Genomic DNA, 23,387 nt, shown 5'->3' with positions numbered 1-23,387 from the left:
TATTTTCTCTTTGTTATGCTCTCTGCTCCAACATCAAGGCCATGTAGAGTGAATGTAAGTACTGTAGTTACTATGACAGCGCTGGAGCACTTGCTGTGCTTGGCAGATCTAAACCTGAGTCTTTAGGCCTCTTGCTTGATTTGCCTGTGAGTCACTATCATTTTCAGGGGAACTCGGCATCCAAACTCAGTAATACTTTGGTGGTAGTGGTCTTTTCATATTTCTAAAAGTAGTTCTTTCAATTTCTTTTCTTACTGTTATGTCACTCTACTTGGTGAGCTCCAACTTAATTCTTCCTTTCCTGTCCTCCTTTACCCCATAGACTCTAGATCATAGATTTCTCTTCTCTTGGAGATGCTGAAAAGAGCAGTTCTGATCCTGCAACATTGCATCAGCAGAACCACCTTCCTGATTTTGCTGGCTACGTGTACCTTAGAGAAATAACAAAGATGAAAAAAAATTGTTAGCACTGGCTGCTACAGACAGCCCACTATCCGTCAGCTCTGTTTTAATTGCCTTGTACAATAAGTCAAGATTGCTGTTGAGAAAAGCGGCCTTAAACAACTTCTGCAGCCTCATTATCTTTGGCTGCCTTGGGAATGCCATCATCTAGTCCATCATTAATCCATTTTGGTGGCACTGATGTTGCCCTGTAGACATGCCAGCCCTCCGAACAATGACGGTGCAGGGCTGTGCTGGCCAGCAGTCCCTGTCCCCATCTTGCCACAGAAGTGCGCAGCCCAGCTTGCCTATGCATTAGGAATCCTCCTTGAAGTAGCTCTGCTGGCTTTATGGCTGCCGAGCTGCAGGACAGCAGCACACACAAGCTTGGAAGAGGATATGGTTTTGTTTTTCAACAAAATAATAATTGATAATTCCTTCTTTCTCACAGAATTGTTGAAGGTCTTCATTTGAGTCAAGAAAATTGTCTGGATACTTTTTCAGCTTTCTACTGGAAGATTTGCAGTTGTCTAGCAGAGAACAGAGCATTGGAGATTTCTCTCATTGACTGTTTTAGAGCCATAAACTTAGGGATGTTTTTTTGTCAAAGGGCCCAAATATTCATTTATGGTCCCTGAGCATTCTTACATAGTAGAGAGGGAAATAAATTTCCATAGTTGCCATCTACAATGTAATTTGCACAGCTACGAAACATCAGAAAGCAAATGTATTAATATCCGCAGATATAGCAAATATATTCAGCGTCCTTGGAGTGATCTCTGGGTAAGCGCAAGCATATTTATTGAATTGTAAATGGCTAGTAATTTCCTTCATTGCAAACTACAGTGGCTTAGATAAAGACTGATAATTTTTTCTCCTTGTGTTTAAAAACATAGTTTCTCTGCTTCATCTGCACTAATCTAGAGACCTATCTGGAAGTAATATGGTGAAACTGTTGAGTTTCACAATATTTTTCAAAGTATTTCAGTTTATTACAAAATGATTAGTGTGTAATTGAAATAGCTCATTTAGTTTATTTTCCACCATACCTATTATTTTGTTTTTGTGAGGAGTAGGGTAAAAGCTATGCAAGAGAGAGATATCAGAATGGCTTGTTTTAAAACATTTTTGTCTTTCCTGAGTAACTTGTAGAAGTTGTCAGCCATCAATGAACTAAGATGAAGAGCCAAATTCTGTTAGTTCATATTAGTGCAAATTTTGAAGAGACTGGTTAACTTGGTGAAGAAGTTGCCTTCATGGTTTCTCATTTAATTTATTCACTTTTTCTCAGGAGAGGCTTAGCAGCTGAGCACAGAGCTAATCTTCAGAAACAGATCCATCTTTGCAGTCCTAGTAGGTGAAGTGAGATGTCTTGCCCTGTGGTGTGTCCCCTAGAGGAGCATGACTGTCATAAAAAGGAGAAAATCTAGAACTGTTTGACGTTGTGGCTTTCAAGATTGGCACAGAAGAAAAGGACAAAAAAAATTGTAAATCTGTCAGAAAGTCTTAGCAACAACTCAAAATCAAAATGTCATCTCTCCTTGTTAATAGGGTAATATGTGAATGTAATAGGGTAATATGTGAATATTTAATAAGGCACCAGATGCTTTGAATCATCTGTTAAAGTTCGATCAACGCCTTTGTGTTCAAAATATAGATCAAACTGATGACTTTATGCTATACATAAAGAAACACTATCTATATATCATATATTTAGCGTAATACTGAAATGAGATCAGGAGGCTGGTCTAATAGAGCACCTTGTCGCACTGGAGAAGGGCTTGAGCTACGAGGTTGCCACCTGGTCATATATTCTGAGCATGCCAAAATGGATGCGGTAACTGCATTTTTGTCATTGGCAATATATGAATTTGGTCTCAGGGAAGTGAATCAGCTTTGGCTTTAGCCCATATCTAATTATGTCTTTAAATCCCTAGGGAACTGGAGTTTTCATAGCCGGACAGAATGAACTAAAGAAAAGGCAAAGGTTTTAAATATTGAAGTACATATTGTCCCTGAAAAAGGTTATGTTGAGCAAGTGACTTTTATGTGATTATAGCCTGCATTTTAATTCCCCCTGAAACAGAAAGGTTCTAGTTTTATGTTTTGAAAGAAATTTTTCACATTTGTATTCAGAGTGGATTTTCGGCTTTTGCAATATAAAATAATTACAAATACTTTTTGAAGATTCAGTTAAGTCTTGCACCATTTAAAATCTGTGGCGAAATTGCTGTTATCCACAGTGATTGGTTGAAAGCCAATAGCAAATTCAATACAAAAAGGGGGGAATGGGGAAGGGTGAAAGGCAGGAGCAGGTGAGAAGTTTGCCAGTGTAAAAACAGGGAATATGAGAAATGGATTAGAAGATCATGGTTGGTACGATGACTTAAATCTGTACTGGGAGTGTGCTAGCATTAGTTTATCTCATCAGGACTGATGGATCTTTAGTGGATAAGCACATCATTTCAGAGAAACCCTCTTTCTAGTAACTCCTTACTAAGCAATAACAAGCGTGGTTCATTTGATAAGCATGTTGAAAAGCATTTAACATTTTTAGTGATACAGCATCTCAGTGTGTTTGTAGATGTTTATGTCTGTAATGCATGCGTATGCATGTATTTATCTCAAAGGTGCTATGAAATTCTGTCCTTTACCACCTATTCTGAAGATCCCTGCTGTACGTTTGAGGGTTAGGTTTGAGTGGGGTCTGACATGAAAGTTCTGTGCATCCTCTCCACATTCTCCTACTATAGTAAAAGTATGTTTGTCCCACTGATCGTTAAACTCTATCTGTGAAACGATTTCTTAGTAGAAAGTGGTAAAGTAGAAAGTCATCTGGACAGCACTGATGGTCTACAGAATTATGGTGGATGGTCTGCAGCTGACTCACTGAAAAGTATTAAGCATTTCTATTTGCTTCATATTTATTGCATTTGCAATTTGATGGTAAATATGTGTGGTTTCCTATTACAGCTCTTCAGTCTGTCAGTGTTTTAGTGACCCAGAAAGTTCGGGAACTGCTACTCTGTGCTTTTGAAATAAGGTGGCATTTGCCCAGAAATAAGCTTTATAGAACATATGTGTATATGTGTGTATATTTCTTATAAATGCCAGCAAAAAACTATTGATTTTCTTGGCTGGCATTAATTCAGTGTGTGTCCATCGAGAAAAGAAAGCTTTCTTGCAGCTTGTGGAGCAGTGCTTTCATTAGAGTGGTTTTTTTGGGGGGTGGGGGTGGTAGAAATCACTTAATAGAGTAGTATGAGAACAAATAGTTAATGCTTAAAATTAAAACCCATGTGGAAAAGAAAATAGAGTATTAAACAGCTGATAGTATGAGCACGTACCCAGCCCCTCCTATACCTTCTACCATAATTCTGTCTTGTTTTGATATTGTACACTTTCTCTGAAGGACAGAATCAGAATACTTAGTTTTGAATGTGCTCTGGAAGAAGCACATATATAGTATATATGTACACACCACTGGACATTTTAGTAGTTTTCTTTATAAATGGCTAGAGTTTGTTATTCATGAGTTGTAGTCTATCCATATGCATTGCTTAAAATCTTCCTGGTTTAAAAGATTATGTATTCAGAAACAAAATATGTACTTAATTTTATTTAAATTTTCTGTATTGTTTTACCAGAATACACAATAAACACTGTATTTGTCTTTATTCTTGTGATGTACATGCAGCTTTCAGCAGTGCATACAAATACTATTTAGACTCTAAGTTTATATTCTTAAGAGCAGTTCCGATGTGCTTTACAGTTATTGCCTTCAGGAAAAAACTTTTATGATATGGTCTACATACCTCAAATTACTTCTAAAATGCATACAGTCCCAGTTTCTGAGAAAAGAACAAAATTCTGTATTCTGAGACCTCTGGGACTTTTTTTTATAGGAAGATTTTTGACAACGTGGCAGATGAACTTCAGGCATCTGTGTATTTTTATAAACATAACAAATGGCTACTTTCTTTGGGAGGGAGAGCTTCTAAGAAAATATTATTATCCTGAATTAGGACTTTAGATGGGCAGTGAGACTGACATCCTGAGCCTGGGATTTCCCAGATAGATCTTTCTATCTTTCTGGAACCTTTTGCTGTAATAGGGTTTTGCTGTTTAACTGAACTAAAGCTGCACTTTATTTTGCAGTTTTGAGAGGACTTTTATAGTATTGTGAACATAAACCTGTGCCAGGACAGTTGTATTTGGTTGGTAGTCTGCTGTAGGAGTCTTTTATTCCAAATAGTCTGGTTTCCTTTCCTCTGAAAAGAGTATTTTTTTACAGTGAATATACTGTCAAAAAAAGCTTCAGAAAAATCATAGCCTCAGAAAAATCCACTTTACAGTAGAATGAATGGCTGATGATGTTTAGTGACATTCATTGGCATGCAGTTACGTTTTCCCGTAACTTTCCCTGAAACATCATCATTTCTATCGCTGAGGTGCAATACACCTCCTCTCCTTTCAGGAACGTTGAACCATCAGTGAGAGCTGGAGCCTCCCCCATGTCAAATTACTGTGTTGCAGGATTCCGTATTTTGTATTCAAGGTCTGTCTTCATCTCTGTTGACAGTTTTTTGCCTGTGTCAGGATTCTCTACTGCAGAACTGAGAATAAGAAAACAGAACTTCACAGTAGCTTCATTCCATGTTTTGGTTTATACGATGACTTAAAAGTCCAAACTGGCAATGATTAAAAAATCTGTAGTAATTAACAACTGATTTCAAAACAATCCTAATGCAGGGGACAAACTCAGATGGGCCAGGACACTTGATGGTTTTGAAGGGAGCAGCCGTATACCTGTACAGTTTTCCTCCATAGTAGTCATAGTCGTCTGATACCATATTTAATCTTTAAGACTGTTGTCCTCTCAAATGGAGGCTTTTTTGGTCAAGATTATGTGTGCATGTATGTAAATAATATATTCATGTGCATGCATCTGTCTCCTTCCTAATAACTTCTAAATCTGTTGGTTGACTTAATAAAAAGGTGGAAGTCTCCATGAGATTTTAAACTCCATGAGATTTTAAACTCCTATATGTGCTTTGAAAAATTGATAATGAGTTGAAGAAAGTAGTGGTCCAACCAAGAGGATAGCTGCAATACAGACTACATTCTACTCAGTACTGGAGTATGCACACTAAAATGTTTTACGTGACAGGGCTCTGTTTTATCTGAATTTTCCATGTCTTAGGCACAAAAACCAATCAAAGACAAGATAGAAAATATAGGAAGCTGAACTGATGTTTTTAACGTATATTCAGTCAGTTATGATGTTGGCAGATTATCCTTACATGTAAGGTGGTGGAAATTATGATTTAGAAAAGGTAGACTATTTCTCATATAAACAAAGTAAGAAAAACAAAGCAGGTATTTTGATTAGATAATAGACCAAGAAGAAATGAGCCCAAGTCAGTAGAATAATACTATAAGGACATTATTAGACTAAGAAAAGAGTAGGACAAGAGCCTTTTCTACAAAGGCAATGTATGAGAAAAGCAAGGCAGAGAGACAAAACTTGGCAGAAGGCTGTAAACTGGGACACCTTCATAGCCTGGCAAAGGAGAGGGATTCTGCTCTTCTGAGTGTGGTGCAAAGGCAGTGCAGGAAAGACTTCATAGACGGGAATGTTTTCACTGGTGAAAGAAGTAGCAGGTGATTCCCAAGAGAGTTGAAAAGTTAAGCAGAGTCGAGTGGTTTTGCATTCTGCTAGTGCAGAAACGTGGTGGTAGCATTCTCGAGAAACCTCATGCCTTTGACCCTATGGAAGCTGGAAGTTGGTGGTGCTGTTTCCCGTCCTTCCCTCCAAATGTCTGTTATCTTGCAGGGGTTTTGAACCCTGGTATCCTTTCTGTGGGCTCCTCTGCACTGAGGGAAGAGAGAAACAGGTAACATGGCAGAATGAGGAATACTGCAGGGACTTGCTAGAGGGAGACCAGCATCAGTGATGAATATTTTTCTGTTAAGTGGAGCAGGGAAGGAGGAGAGAGCAATTGTAGTTGGCACAGTGGAAGAGAAGGACAGCCATGAATAATTTACTTTGGGCAAATTGCTTGCTTCTCTTCTATTTTTCTCCTGCTAACAAATTCACACTCATTGTAAATAGTCTGCTCTCGAGTGTTCCTTTTGCTGAGATTCGGGGAAAGCTTTCTGACTGAATGTTTCTGAACCGCTAAGAGTCATTATTAACAATTAACAATAATTGCTAATAGCTAGAATTCCAGTCATTGAAAACTTCAGAAAAGTAATAAATTCTTCCTTACTTAAATTGTTCCTGCTTTGCCAGGAGGCGCTTTCATTTGGGAAAAAAAATATCACCTAAAAGCACTGGGCTGTCGCTTCTCACAGTTGGAGAGAAGTGGAGTGGAGGGCGAGTGCCTTTGGGAGCAGCTGTGGGAGGGGATACTCCCAACCTTGCTTTTTTCATGTTGGAGCTTTGTGCACAGAGCAGGGGATGGTGGTACTACTGTCGGTGACATCCCACTTTTCCGTCTTCCAATCACCATGTAAAGGTTTAGCTGGAATCATAGAAAGGGTCAGGTGCATGGGAAAGGCAGGGAATGCCAGGGAGGAAGACTTTTGTCTCTGGTGCCTTTTCTGCCGAAATTCCAAGATCCTGGCTTAGAGAATTCCCTCAGAGCATTAGGTAGGCAAGGAATGATCTGGGCGAAATCTTTGTTTCTTACTCTCCAAAGTCAGTTTTACCTGTGGGAGCCTATTTTTTAATATATAATTTTTAGTTCCTGGAAGCCTAAGTCAGTACAGTAGTCTCATCTTTGACTCATTATGTTACATATTTTCCAGCCCGTAAAGGAATTATCCATGAAGTAGAATTACTTAGGCTATAAAAATTACAAATACTGTCATTTAATTTAAATAGAGAATTTTGTAGCATAAAAAACATGGTAGCTAAATTACCTTTCAGGTCTGTCATAAGAAAGAAAGCATGGATCAGATACACATAATCACTATAGTTATCTGGTTTACCTTTATCTCTCTGATTAGCTATGGATCATAAGCCCCTCTTTATTTTCCTTTATCTCTCTTTAAAGTAGAATAGAATTCCTATTGTGAATGTCGCATTGGTTGTGTTCTCTGTGACAATGGAATTAACTTGCTTGGCCAAGTAGCAAATCTATTATTTCAACATGTACTCACACTGTAGTTAGAAATTCAGAATGAGCTAAAAATACATGCTTCCCATATGAGATTATTTCATTTCATGAGCTTGTGTCAATTTGTAATAGTGTTAATAAAATTTATTTCCTGAGTGTGTCTTATCAGAGTGAGTGAAAGCAAATTTGTTCGCTCTCTCTTTCGCTCTTTCTCGCTCGCTCGCTTTCTCGCTCCCCCCCCCCCCCCAACTCATTTGAACTCTTCTGAATTTGTTTTTGGCACATGCCAGGCAACCTGACAATTTACAATTCAGCTAATTTTAAAACAAGTTAAATGTAGCTCCAGGTTCAGTTGCACCACCTGCCTGTGATTGTAAAATATGATTGCTTTACCTTGACGTAATATGTTGTTGCTGTAACTGATGATGCACGCGCTCTTAGCCTGCTCCAATTGCAGGGTGAAATGCTTTCACTAAATCCTCAGTGGGGAAAGTTTAAGGCAATGTATTTTGCATTGTTAATTAGGCTGGCTAAGAAAAAGCTCACATCAAGGTAGAGTGGCAAGTCTGCTATGCTGCAGTACTGCACTTCAGCTCAAATTCGTGTCTGTACCTGCAGCCTCCTTTGTGTGCTTGTCGCCACAGTTTCTTTTTTTAAAATCTCTTTTCTTTGTCTCTTTTTCAAAAAATCTCACACAAATAGTGAAAGACTGTGTGAATGAAGATGCTTGAGCTGAGTAAACACATGATCATTTCATGTTCCAAAAATGACACATGCAAGCACTGTGAAAAAAATTTCTTGGTTACTTCTCAGTTTCGTGTAGTTTAAAACCTTATTAGCAGAAATATTAGATAAAACACTTCTCTGACAGAAATGTGATTTTTGTTGCTGATGCTGTCCTGTTAGCAAGTTTTATTTTACTTAACTATGTGATTAGTATTTATTTTTTCACAGTTACCAAAGTACAAAAATAAATTATAGTTCCTTTTAAATGTAACAGAGACTTTATCATTTGTAAATGAAAGATAGCAGGTACAAAATCAGTGTATGCATCTGCATATAGTCCGGTCAGTCTTCACATACAAACGTATCTAGCTTAATCTAAGCTGTAGCAATTTTTCCTTGTGATTTAGAAACAGATTCATGCTGGCTTTTAAAGGTCATTATTATATATACATTGTCTGTGCATGTGTGTGCCTGTATATATACGTGTATTTATAGCTATAGCTATTTGTATGGAGGGGGAAATTATATATATACTATAATGGACCTGGAACAGGAGCTACATTGCAAAGCCTCTTTGCAGGGAACATGGCACAGATATAGATAAGATGCATAAAGACATTTAGGTGCTTTTTGGATGCCAAGTGTTTATAGATTGATCTGTCATGGACCTACTCAATCTCTCACTTATCCTGGTACTGTTAGGGTTCCTGTATTTTACCCTAAAAGGTCCTTTGCATGTAAAAGTGCCTTTATTGTGTGCAAAAAAAGTAGCTGCCCTAAGTCTTGATGATCTTCTCTGTCAGGCAGTCTTGAATTCTTTGATGTTGTATTGCTAAATACTGTAATACCAGCACCCTGAGTACTCCCCTGTATGTCCCTTAATGCTTCTTGTCCTGGATTCAGGGTTTGCAAGTGCTCTGAATTACCAGCAAGAATTTTAGGGTCCCGGAGGGGGTGAAGAGCACTCTCTGCACCTTGATTTCTGTAGGGCACTGAGGGATTTTACCACCTCCACACATTGTCCTTAGCCTAGAATGTGCATTATTTGTGTGACAGTTGGTGTTAAAATTTATTTTATATGTTTTGCTCCTTTAGGAGCCTTACCTCAGGAGCTAAAGCTGTCTGTAAAGATTGTTACACTAATCCTGCATAGTTTGGGGCAGGTTTATGTTGCCAGAGCAATGTCTATTAGGCTGATTTAGAGGACTCTGGAGTGGTTACGGCAGAACGGATGCTTTGGTGCTCCAGCCCGAAGAAAGCCTGAAATAAGCAGATACCTGTTATGTGCGTGTTAAACGCACAGCTCCAAGTAATCACTGAGGTGATTATTTCAAATGTGGGACCTTCTTCCTTTCTTAGTGAGGCATTTAAAATAATTTTGAAATAACTACTGAAAATGTTATGAGCATGTTTCACCTGCAGCTTATGAGAAAAGTCTAATATTCCCCTTTATAAGTTAAAAATGTTCCATTTCACTTTAGATTAAAAATGATTAATCTTGAGATTTAAAATATAGACCATTCCATGAGTTGTTCATTTCAGAAGAGATTTAAGAAAGTCATGGGTCAGGGGCTGTAGAAAAAATAGGACTGTGATAAATGGGAGAGAAACTATGGAAGAGGTAGTAGTAGCATACAGGGTTTCTTCCATTGCTCATCAAAGCACAGGAATTGCTGGCTGGAGAGGGACACGATAGGGCAGGTTACTGCAGAATCTAATTGAGAGTTCTGGGGACAAAAAACCTCTGATTTGTAGAAACTCCGGTATTTCCGGCAAACTTCCCGTTCAAGGCCATCAACATCAAATTTAAACTAGGTGCATAGAGAAGTCGGGCTACTGTTGAGCTTTCTGCCTGCTAGATCTGCTATGCCCAGGGAATCCGGAGTGTTTACTGCCGGCGGTCAGGCAGCCCCGGGCCCTGCAGAGGTAGGCCAGTCTCTGCATTATCGGCCAGATCCCCCCCAGCCCGCTGTCCTCTGGTGACTGTGACGACTGATTTTCAGTGGGCTGTTCCTCAATGCACTGCATAGTTTGCGCCTTAATTTATTTCTGAATTTTGTTCTTTCTCAAAATGCTGCCTGCGGGATCCAACTCTTGATGGGAAAAAATAGACCTTTAAATGTTTGTATGCTTAGTGATATTTTGCAGCGTTTCAGCTGATTCCTGAAGAGAGCTGAGTTCAGTTTTTAATTAGTTTTTGTGGACTAAAGTTGTATGTAAAAGGTCTTTTATCTGTACGTTAGACATCTAGTTTATAAAGTTAAGGACTGTGTGTGTAAGCGTTACTAATGCCGTTTTTAGCTGCACCGTTCTGGTTCACAGATGCTTAAGTACTAATCTTTTATATATATATATTTATATACCTTTTATCTACTTTTTTTACTGTATCTTTTGTATCTTTTCAATTTTGTATTCATTTAGAACTTATTCTCTCAGTTCTTCTTAGCTCTTCCTTCTATCTTTTATAACTTCTCTCTTTCCTTTTTTCTTACCTTTCTTCTTTCTTACCTTTTAAGTTCTTTTCCTCCTTTATGAACCATGGAATTTGGGGGGGCGGGTGGGGTCCCCATATTGGACATATTTATTTTCTTCTCTCTACTGTTTTCTTCAGTGTACTTTAGCAGTTTTTTCTTTGGTTTCCCCAAAATGTTAATCAAATCCTGTTTCCAACAGGTTCTGGCTTTGGTTTTGTTGATGTTGTTTGGTTTGGTTTGCTTTGCTTTCTTTTAAAGGTACTTTATCTCTTATCAAATGTTGGAAGTGCTGATCCAAACAGAAACTGTGTGTAGCTTTGTCTGCCATAGGAGTTTTGGCTTGCAAGTTCCCAGTGGAGTAACGGGGCTGATGCTAGTGCTAGTAAGAATCTTTGCAGAGAGGCTGCAGGTTTAAAGAAGTGGTGATTTTTACTAAAGAGGAATTAACAGTGTTTTGAATTGGTGGCTCAGGCCCAGTAATTTTTTTTTTTTCTTTGAAGGAGACACTGGGTTTGAGTAGATTGTTATTTTGGGCGTAGACACTGACCTTTTTTTGGCATTGTCAAACTGCAGCACTGTCTTACATTATACTAAAGACTGAGTCAGTATATCATGTTGAGAAGTCAGGACCTGATTTCAGGCAAGTGGTGCATGAACACTTAAGTGTATTAAGGCTCTTCTCCCCTTCTGTCATACCAATTGTAGTCAACAAAATGTCTTAGAGGTTTGTCGGTCATGTGCTGGAAACCCTGCCTTTTCACGGAGTCATATTCTGAATGTTCAGTTGCTTTCTGTAATATGGCACTTTGCATGGAGAAGGTTCAGACCACCATCCCTTGAAGCCTTGGATGTTTTCCATAGTTTATTATTCTTCTGTTTATAGTAACCCTGCTGTCAGTATATTATATGCTTGACCAGTTTGATGAAACCTTTGTTGAGTGAGCAGTGGGACCAGCGCAGCTGCTTCCCTGTGGATGTGAGCTGTGGTCCTGGACCCCCTGCATCTACCATCTTGGCAGCGATTTCAGCCCGCCTTTTGCCCCTGTCTGCACGACGCTGCACGGTGCCAAGCTGTGTGTGTGCTGAAAGGCAAAGCCTTGGGTGGTCTCCCTCTTGGGAGAGGCGCAAATTTGGATCTCTGTCAGCCGAGTTTACCTAGATAGTGAATTTCATAAAATGTCTCAGATAATTAAATTTCTATAGATCTGTCTTCCAAATATGAATTCAAAAGAAACTAGAGAGACAGGGACTGCTGGGTAAACAGTGACAGCGTATGCCTTGTTTGTTTAGAAAACATGACTACAATTAAAGAATATGTTTTTGAGAATTAACTCTTGATCCTCCTTCTGGTTGTTAATTGTGATAACCATAGGGCTAAATATTTACAAGACAGCACTGCTGTTTGTATTAGTTCAGTGTTAGTTTTGATGGCTAAGTAGCTCTTTATTTGGGACTCAGATGGGGGAAGGGAAAATTATCAAATAATCTGGAATTGCTGTAGCCTGTCTTTTGAGATGCTTCTATGGTCCTTCACAATTTTAAAGGCAGTCACTCTCACATCTTCTTGAGGATTTTTGATCTCTAAGAGGAATCAGGAGCCTAACTCAAGTAGATATCAGTGTGAAATCAAGTGGCACTAGAGACTGAATTTTAAGAATTTAAGCAAAATAAATTTGTGAGAGAGACACCTTGAGACTTCAGCTGTTCTATCCCTTCTTCCTCAACTCCAAGGCAGGACAAATTTAGTTAGACACTTCTAATACAGTAATGGTACATCTACATCTTCTAGCAGTGGTTTAGCTTCTTAAAGCTCTCCAGTGATAGCGATGCTGCAACTCAAGGAATCTGTTCCATCATTCTCTTTCTTTTTCTTTTTTTTTTTTTTTGTCTTGGAAACTTTTCTAGTGTTGAACTGAAGGGTTTTTTGTGCTGCATTTATCACTACCTGTCATGGATGTGGAGAACAGGTTGTTACTCTCTCACTGTCAGCAACCTTTGATGTATTTCAAGGGTTTTATAGTCTTCATTCCCATGCGTCTTTTTTTGAGGTTAAACACCACCAACTTTAAAAATCTTTTTGCTTCTAGAACAAGTGCTTTAGATCTCATCTTGCTGTTGTTGATTTTTTCTGAGCTTTCTCTGATTGTCCAGTCTTGAAAGGTGAATAAGATACATCAACTTGAAATAGAGGGGAAAGGTTACTTTTGCCTTGTACGCATTACCATGATGTAGAGATGTTAGTCTTCACAATAGCGTGATGTGCTTGCTTCATGTTCAGACTGTACTCTGCTATAACTTATGGGTCCCTCTGTAGAAAAAGCAAACACTTAATACAGGAGCATAGGAAATACCCTACCGGTCAGATCAGTGGCACATCTAGCCTCGTACTGTGCCTCTAACAGAGGCAATAATGTGTCCCCTGGTGTCTGAATTAGAGGGCACATCCCTATCTGTTTTCTCTAGTATATGCTTTGGAGTTGTTGTCAAAGACTTTGTCTAATCCCTTTTTAAACGTTCTGCTACTATTTGCTTTCACAACCTCCTGTGGCAACAAATTCCAGAAGCTCAATATCCACTGTATATAAAAGTACTTTTGAAACTTAACTCCTACTGGTTTCAGTAAACATCTCCTATTTCTGGTATTGTAAGTCTTGGTGAATAACAGTTTTGCCTTCACTTTACCTGCGGCGTTCATGATTTTCTACACATTGATCATGTTCCTTCTTTTCTCCGAACTGCTGAGTCTTACCCTTTTTTGGTCTCTCCTCCTAAAGTATCTGCTCCAGCAGATCTGATTCATTTTGGTTTTGCTTTTTTCTGTATCTGTGCAACTGATGGCGCCTACATACTGATAGCGCTTTTCTTTAATTGAATTTTACCCTATTTTTCTCACCTTATTCCCTAAGTTGTCAAGATCATTTTGAAATTTTAATCCAGTCTTCCAGTATACCTTCGATCTGTCCTGATTTTGCTATGATTGAAAACTTAATAAGCACCTTCCATTTCTATTCTATAGTTTAGATTGTTAATGAAGGCATTGAGCAAAAACAGATAAGCAGCAGAATGCTCTGCCTCCCTTCTAAAACATCCTCCCATTTTTTCAATGAGCATGGTATTCCAACCAGTTTCACACCACTCATGATAATCTGGACTGAGCTTCCCTAGCTTGCTTGTAAGAAAATTTTACTGAGGATCAAATATATGTTATTCTCAGCTTTTCTGGCAGGATAACATGACTCATGATTAGGAAAAATGGAAATTAGAATTGATTGCCATGACTTGTTCTTGACAAAATTGCTTATCTTCCAGGTGCTTACATATAATAACTTCATTATTTGTTCAAGTATTTTCTAGAGATTGAAGTTGAAATAACTGGTTTATTATTTCCAAGCTCCTGTTCCCCTGCTCAGTTTTTTCTTTTTTAAATACAGATACCATTTTTGTTCTTTCCAGCCTTCTGATACTTCACTCATGCATTTTTCAGAGATAAGCTAACATTTCTTGGTTTGCCTCAGCCGATATCTTAAGTATCCAAGGATGAAGATCACTAGGCCCAGCCAATTTGAAAATATCTAACTTGCCTTTGCGCTCTTGGAACAGTTTCTTCCTATTTTTGTTTAATAAGAACTTCAGTGTTGATTGGTATTAATCACAGTAGGTGGGGGATTTAAGTGAAAATTTTTACTATATACATATTAGGATTGCTTAATGGAAAACAGTCTTTATAGTAATTTTTTTCTCTAATAAATGCACGTAATGATTTTAAGAACCAAGCGAAATAATTGCTAATGCTTGAAGTCCAATTCCTTTGCCATCTTTTTTACTATAACATTCCATGAAATCCCACTTGTTTGCAGAATTTTAAGAGCTGTTGAATGAGTTATTAGTGTTGAAGATGAATACTTCTGTTCTCACTCTGATGTCAGACATGGTGCAGGAAAGACAGCAGACCACTGATATGACAGAAGATGTAAAAACCTCCCTCTTAGAGCCTGTGCGACTCTGACAGATAATAGTTCTGTATTAGCATGCTGTATACATATTACCTCTTTTCTTTGATAAATAGGTATAAAAACAAAAGCACTAATTCAAAGCCATGACATGCTGTGTTATAATATGCCCAGTTCTCTCTGTCTGTGCAACATTAGGATTTCGTAATTCCTATTTGACAAGAGAAGGGCATTTTTGTATTGTATTGAGGAAACTGAAAATTCCTGATAAAGCTTTCTTTGTTGCAGGGATACCAATTGTGAAGGAAGCAAAAGCTTTATGGGCTGTTGGAAGTGTTTTTGATAGCCTTTGAGCAACATGAGTGAGGCAAAGATGGAGGCTTTTCTCCTTCTTGCTATCATTTTAAATTCTGCCTGGATAGCGTAGGATCTGATGAAACCTTAATTGGTGTAGAATATGTTTTTTCTTAATACTAAACACATAAATAGGATCCCTCAGATGAAAATAATCTCTGAGTAGTCCTGTGTTATATATTTATTGCATCTTTTCTTATTTCTTTTTTTTTTGTCTCTTATTCTCTTTTCAATCAAAGCAAAAGAGAGGGGTAGAACAGCATGAAAAATATGTGTTTTGTTTTAGTGAACACAGTATTTTGGGGGATTTGTTTAAGTATTGTTTAAGTTAGATGATAGACGTGAAAGAAGCACACTTTGCACATGAAGTGGAAGATAGCAACATCTTAGATGGTTCTCATTCCTGTAGGAGTTTCTTCTCCTTTTCTTCATAAGCTCTGAAGAAATCTGTCTCTCATGCAACTGAATTTCCGTGCTGACAGTAGAGAAGCCCACGTTGTTGAGACTGAAACGCTCAGCCGTGGTTGTCCTCTGAGACGTCCAGCTCACCTCCTGGATGGTGTGGGCCCAGGCCACTTAGCACCTCTAGCAGTCTTGAGAGCTGTAAAAAGCTGTAGCAAATAAGAATGAAATGCTCCGTTCTCCATTTTCAACAAGTATGGGAAGGAGAAAGATCATATTGCAACAGAAGAGACTTCAGTTAGACTGCAATAAGGTACTAACACATGGAATAAGTTGTCGGAAGAGACTGTAGGATCTCTTTCAACTGAAGTTTTTTAAGGACAGGTTAGACAAACATCTGTTAGGAATCGTGTATGTATAAATTAATCATGTATATGAATAGAGGGATTGCATAAGCTTCAGAGGTCCCTCCCAACCCTATATTCGGTTATTAAGCGTTGAAGACTGAAAGCTCGAACACCAGATTCTTTAGGCATTTCCTGAAAGAAGGAGGAGGATGGATCTGATACCCTCGCAGAGATCCCTGTTGCGGACGGGACACGCAACAACACAATACCAAGTAAACAGGCTGCCCTAGTCCACTGGCACTGATGCCTGAGGGACAAATCTAAGCAGGTTCCTTCTAGTCTCTCTATGGCATGAGTTCTTGTCGTCTATTTTGAATTGATTTCTTTTGAGAAGCCTGCTATCACTCAAAAAAAAAAAAAAAAAAAAAAAAAAAAAAAAAAAGATGGTATAATAGATCAGTGGTATGGTCTGTTTTAATGTGTTTTAATTAGAAAAAGCCTATTGGAAAATTGCCTGCAGTGTGGTGTTAGAGCACGAAAACTACAATTTATTACCCTTGTCAAAGGAAAGGCTCAGGAGACTTGTTTGGTGTCAGTGGCTATTTTTGATTCTTTGTTTTCTAATGTGACCACCAATTTGAACATAAGCAATATTCAGATACGCTTTTCTAATGTAAAATCTATCTTGAAAAGATTTAAAAGCATACAGAAAGTTGCCACTCAGTAGGAGCAGTTTCAAGATGGACTGTAAAACCGTTCAAAATCCTCCTTAATAACTGTATAAACTGTTCAAAATGGTCTTTACCTATCCTTTCGAACCTGTGACTAAAAATGTTAGGGTAGGAGAATAGCAGACTTGGAATTTTTCCTTTGCTGTATTGAGTATTTGAGCTCTCCTCAGCTCAAAGAAAAAATACCATGGCTACAGTTTGATAAGGTTCTTTTTTTGGGGTGGATTTAAAAGGTCCCCTACACTATTTGTAACTACACTGCTAAGCAGGTACTTAAGGAAAAGTGAAATAACTCATCCATTATAATTGGCAAAGAAAAATGTGTAATGTAGAGGATTTGTGTAAATAAGAGCAGAAAATTAGATTTGTGCAAGTCTGTCTTTATTTTAGTGCTGGTAGAATAGCAGCAGTCTTACTAGTGGTGTTAACTTTGCGCCACTCATGGTGAGCAGCAGTTGTGAGAATAAACTGCAGAGCTTGGCAAGCTGTAAACACTCAGAACTGAATGAATAAGGATTTGAACGTTGTGCAGTACATACTACAATCCTGAAGTCAAGAAGCCTTTAATTCCTATTCCACATAAATTCAAGGAATATATTCAAGTTGGATTAGCAGGATCCATGCAAGACTTTTTTGGCCTTTCTCTGTTGCATAGAAGGAAGTTGTATTCGCAGAACCTGACCACCTGGGAACTTTGACCATAAAATTTCCTGGTATTGAAGGAACTTAGGGCATCAGTTTCACGTGCTTTTATTTCTTGTAGTACCATGTCATTTTCGATATTCTGTGTTTTTTGTATAGCTTTTTGCTTTTGGCCTTTAAGTTTTAAGCTTGGTAAAAGGTTTCGAAGGGTGTTTTATGGCTTGTGATATGCGTCACGAAGGTCTTGCAGGCTCCTTTTAATGAAACATCAGTTGCTGCCTTGGACTATGCTGGGCTGGCCTCGAAGACTGACCCCCGTCCGGGCTGCTTTGGTGATCTTGCAACCATCGGCTCACCTGCCAGGAAGGAGTGATGTGCTCTGCGCCCAGAGGAAGCTGCAGCATGCGCTTTCTGCAAAAACACCTGCAGAACTGTAACAAACTATACGCGATAAAGGTCACCTTAGAGGATCACCTGTCCTGATGATGAAATGGCAGAAAGCAGTGTCCCAGATCTGAATACCTCTTTGTCTTTGAGATTTCTTTGTTTTTCTTGCCAATGGTATGACGCAATTTTCTAACGTTTTGCTATTAATTCCCACTGCGCGTATGACTGCAACCTTGGTTCTGGGCACCAAAATGCAGTCATTTCTAATTCCTATTCATATGCTGCTGTTGTTATACCTAACAGCAATATACAATCCAAAATATATTCATCTCAGGAGTAGATTCTGTAAATGCTTGAAGAGGATTTTCTTATGCTGCATTCTTGAAAAGTTTTAGATAATATATTAGAAGACACAGATTTAAATGTATATTTGAAATGTATAAAATAAATATGCATACAGCCCAAGCAGGAGATTCAGTATTACTGTTAGGTAATGATATTTTTCATAAAAATTGTCCCTGTTTCTCCGAGGAAGTTGTTTTCTGTGTTTCAAATAAGCATTTTATTTCAGTCTGTGAAAATACCTGATTTGTTCTGGAATGCATTCTTCTCAGATATGCACTAAATTGGCATTGTTGGAGGCTCATTTTAACAGGAAAAAAGGTAAGACAGGCCCTTTCTGTGTGCCTATGGGAAAAGGTTCTTGTTCCTGTGAAACTTATTACCTCTTAAAATGAACGTCAGGGACAATGCAAATATAATGAAGTTGTTCTTAAGCAGCAAGCATGAGGTTAATGCACTTTTCCATCCCTTTATCAAGGTTTCTTTTTCTGAATGTGAAATTTTAATAACAGCACAATAATGAAAATTAAGAAAATAACTATGGCAATGGAAGTTAGGGGTTTTTTTCCTCTGTATGTTTTTCTGCAAATTTCCTTCAGTAGGAAAATGCATATTAGACCTGTTTGAAATTTAGGTTTCAGAATACAATAATCTGTCCATTCATGAAGCTCTGTAAATTGTATGTCAGGAGATTGCCTTTTGAAGGCTTCATGTTTATCTCGATCTATACAGAATTTCATCAGAGCGATTACTGCAAGGTTTCATATTATAGAATAAGGAAATGCTATGTCATAAGTGTTGTCCATCATGTTGATCGACAGTGTCCCAATGTTTCCTTGAATCCTGTCATCTGTGATTTTTTTTTTTCTTTTTTCTCTCTTCCATATACTGTATGTACAATGGGGCAAGGACTGGTCCCACTTTCTTTGTTGCTGTGACAGTTAATAATAATAATAGTAATAATAATAATGTCAGATACTTTGTGTAGCAGCAAGAAAATTACTTTGCTCTTCAGTCTTCTTGCAGTAACATGTTTTATTTCAACCAAGCAAAACAAAACTCTCAAGACTGTTGAGTGCCATCCTGGAGCGTGTATTGTAGCTGTGATGCATAATCAGAGAATGTGTAGTTAATGTCAGAATTATTTCAATGCATAATGCTTTCCTTCTGGTACAGATAAAAAAAACACTTAAAATTCTAAATATTGTTTGTGATATGAATTATTTAACAATACCTGACAGATTTAAAGTATATGTCAAGGTGATACCTGAAGGACAGTTTTGAGAATATATTTTTATACTGAGGTGTGTTTCATGTTGACAGCTATGGCAGTGAGATACTCAAAGGATTTTAGATCTTATTTAAAAGTTTTAGGTCATTGACTGGAATGTGTTCACTCCACTAAAACTTTTTAAATCTTAATCTCTTTCAGTCCCAGCAAAGATGCATTGTGATCTTTGCACTGGTATGCTGCTTTGCAATTCTGGTTGCACTGATATTTTCGGCAGTGGATATTATGGGAGAAGATGAGGATGGACTCTCAGAAAAGAACTGTCAAAATAACTGTCGGTAAGAGGTAACAAACAAAACTTCTCTTTTGGGGTGGATAAGAACATATATGTATTACATAATGATATATGGTACATAACGTAGTCCTGTGGGTGTAATTGGGAAGAGAAGTAGGTAATAGAAGAAATGTTCTTTTTTTGTTTTAAGGTTCTTGTTTTTGGGGTTGGTTTGACAAAATAAAGCATGCTCTTTTTGAAGTTGGTTTTGGCCATATGTTTTGAGCAAGGCCCTTGTGTTACAGTTCAGTTATTTTGTAAACCTGGGTCAAAGCCCATTAAATTTCAGTAAATAAGGACTGAAGTGGTTCACCCAGCTCCCAGATCTGCCTTATCTTTCTTTCTTCAAGAACCTTTCTTCTTTTTTGAGAAGGTCATGGGTCACTTTGACTTAAGGTAGCAATCTTAAGCCTCCTTTACATAAGTCCTGTTCATCGCACCCCGCTAATATACACAGTGTCTTGCTTAGGAACCGTGAGGGAAATTAGTGACGCAATCAGAAAGACTGGAGTAGTGGCTGTGTTCATTTAAGATCTGACTCAAACACCTGCCATGATTGTATATTTCTTTCAACCTTAGATTTAAGTAGGTCATTATTATTATTATTATTATTATTTGCAGACCCTGCATTTCAAGCTTTCGCAATTCTACTGGATTTTAACGATATTTTTTAAAAAGAAAAAAATGGAGATTCTTTAAATTTGCTTATCCTTTCAAATAGGATATTCCTGCAGCATCAAGTAGTTGTGTCCTGAAATCCCGTTCTGTTTAGAGTAGCTGTCCCACCTTTCCATGCAGAATTCTGGGCAGCTTTGTAATATCTTGCCTGAATTTTCAAGAGTTCAGCTAGCTTCCCTTTCCCCATCAGGGTCTTGGATGCTCTTAACAGCGAGTTATCTGAAGATATACTGCATGTGTCACCTCTCCACCCACTTCTTCCATGTGTGAATCTTTGACAGAATTAGATCAGATGAGGGGAAAGTCTTTCAACTCATTTGCTTGGATGTGCGCACAGCTTCAGTACATGCAACAAATACTGGACCATGTTTTCCTCTTAATTGTATCAACTAGTGGTGCCCCATTGTGTTCTGGGTAGCTGCATAGGCCTAGCCAAGGAGGAGCTTAATTTTCTTCGCTTTCTGTTCTTCAAATGGAAAAACACTCAGAGTGGACAAAACGTACAGTGCCGTGGCAAACTGGAATAGTATTTTTCCATTTCTAAGAGATTGACTGCTTTTGTCCCTTTGTATTGAATACACCAACATCTCCCTTTCCAAAGAATATTCATCCTTGTTCTGTTCTTTTTTGGCCGGTATATGCCATTCTTGTCTCTCTTAGACTGTGTCAGAGGAGCCTGGGAGTAATTCCAGCACATTGACTCCTGTTATGTTTAAAGTCAATGAAACTGCTCTACATTTATAGTGATGAAAGTGAGCTTGGACCCCAGCTCTATTTTAAGGTGCCTTTCACAGAGCGATTCAGGTGCGTGATGTAACTACTAATACTTGACCCAGAAGGCACATCAGTACAGTGTGTATAAACCGCCTAAGCTATTTCTAGTAACAGCTATTGCAGTGTCCAAGTGCTGGCAGCTGTTGCCTGCTAACACTGAATCCTTCTTTACATGATGAAATGGGGCTCCTTTATGTGTTAAATATATTGCAGACTTAACTAAAGTGCTGTAAGATCAATTGCTGTCTGTGGCGTATATTTAGTATTTGGGTAAGCACTTTCAGTAAGTAAGACAAGAATTATTGAATTCTTATATTTCTGCTGTGTGAATACTTTCACTGAAATTCAGGAACAGGCACTTATACTTGCAGGATGTGCTGAGACAGAATGGTGAAAAATAGAATGCTTTTTGTGTGAAATTTTTGTCAAATACTAGATTACATGTGTGATCCTAGAACTCTTTTTCAACTGATGAAATTTATAGAGACATATGATGGGAAAGGCAGCTATTGATTTGATAAGAACTTCACTAATGATTTGCTTAAGGCTTTCATCTTCTGAACATCAACTTTGGTTCTGTATTTTTATTTTAAAGGAAAATATATTCCAAATGGAACTGAGATCTAGAATAGTTCTTTGGCTAGAACTTTTCAGAGCCTGGGCCAAAAAATAACTAGTGAGAATTAATAAAGAGAGCGAGAGAGAAAGTAAAATAATTTTTTATAAGTTCCAGGTCTTCTTTTTGTAACCTGAGGGAGGAATCAGGGAGGTATGTTTTATGCAGTAAAGCCTACATCCGTGTTTTTGTTTGGATTACATTGTTGTTCAGGAATATGAATACAGACTTTCTGATCTGATTGTTGTAATTCAACATGAGGTGCCTCTTCTGTTAATCATTCCTTTTATCTTATTACATAAAAAATACTTACTGAATACGTTGCCAAAAAGACCTTTTCCTTGACGGATGTATTTGTTCCTGTTGGAGGCTTTATAACAAACCTTTTGAGAGAAGTGAAAAAGCAGGCTTTTTTGCATGTCTTCACAGGTGGCTGGAGCGTTTGTTGGCCATCTAAAAGGATACATGGGAGATAGCAACTCTTAAAGAAATTACAGTATATTTGAAAATATAATTATTAATTATGATTTGTATTCTTTGATCTTCATGTTGAAAAACTCAGCCTATGACTGAGAACTAAAAAGCATCTTGCTTTTAAAGGGCCATTTGTGACTGCCACAAAGTGAGTCTGGATTGCTGGAAGCTGCAAATCATTTTCCATTCTGTTGCTTATGCAGTTGGAGGAAATTGATATGCAGTAATATCAAGTAGAGTATCCCAGAATATTCAAGAAGAACCTGAATATTCAATATGCTTTAGCTGTGTAAATTCTAAAGTGGCTGAAATTCATTTATTTGTCTCTTAATTTGTAGATACAGAAATTGTTCTACTTTTTCTAAGCCTACCTAGCATGTTATAATCCAAAAATACAAACAGGTAATTAAAAAAAAATTACAACCATGTCCTAATAATTGAGGATGAATATGAGAGCAAATAAATGTACTCGTCAGATTAATTACCAAGCACCACTGTAAAGGGGAAAATGGAAAATACAATTGCAATTTAAATTTCAAAATAAGCCTTTTCAGAAATATTAAGGCAATAATTTTAAAGGCAATAAAATCCATTTGGGGAAGATCAAGCACCCTAAAAGCTTTCTGAAAATAGACATTTTTTATTGGCCCAAACCCCAGAGTTACTAAATTACTGTGTCTTCTACAGATAGATATAGTGTTATTCCAATAACGGTGGAGGTAGGAGGGAAGGCCAAGTTTTGAGGGTCTCAGATTCAGGGTCTGTAAAACTCACCAAACAGACAAATTCTAGCTTCAGAATTGAAATCAAAAGCTGAACTCAACTAACTGTTAAGCTGTATTGTTTTAGATGAAATACTGCTGTTTATACTTATTTATACCGTTCCATTTAACTCTCATACTATGAGTTATATTTGGAGAGACTGACTTACTGAAAGTATTCATTTTATTTATTACAGTCAGATCAGGTCTGTTATGAGGCATCATTTGACTTTCAGAGGGTGCTGTACATTCTTGGCTTGGTCCCACAAAATTTGATTTCAGAATGCTAGGCTTAGCAAATACAAATGTCAATTAACCATTCCTATTAAAAGGAATGTCAAGCCACTGACATTTAAGGTAAAATAGTAGTGACTGTCAGAAGTGGAGTTTTTGCAGTTTGTGCTTAGTATGAGATACAGACAATTCTGCTACATCCAGTGTAATGTTGTTAAGCAGCTCTGATGGATGGGGCTTGTTAAGAGGACAGGCTTAGCAGTCTGGGAACTTTGCCTGTCTTGCCGTGGGTCCGTTAAACATCGCATCTGTAAGATTAGATTGTTGTAATTTGAAAATAGTGCTTTTTAATGCCTGACCTATTG

General features: G+C 37.8%; 1 protein-coding gene across 3 annotated transcripts in view; it reads left to right on the top strand.

Annotated features, from left to right (window-relative positions):
* PLD5 (phospholipase D family member 5) overlaps positions 1–23,387 on the top strand; it is a 192,567-nt gene that overhangs the window by 52,985 nt on the left and 116,195 nt on the right. For all 3 annotated transcript variants that reach the window (XM_064509376.1, XM_026102629.2, XM_026102633.2), the window contains exon 2: positions 19,353–19,489. In XM_064509376.1, coding sequence (XP_064365446.1) covers positions 19,353–19,489 — 137 coding nt within the window. The remainder of the gene's footprint in view (positions 1–19,352; positions 19,490–23,387) is intronic.

Source organism: Dromaius novaehollandiae, chromosome 3 (assembly GCF_036370855.1).
Source record: "Dromaius novaehollandiae isolate bDroNov1 chromosome 3, bDroNov1.hap1, whole genome shotgun sequence".
In the NCBI taxonomy this organism is placed as follows: Eukaryota; Metazoa; Chordata; class Aves; order Casuariiformes; family Dromaiidae; genus Dromaius; species Dromaius novaehollandiae.
Note: the sequence above shows the minus strand (reverse complement) of the source record. Positions and strands in the feature narration are given on the sequence as shown.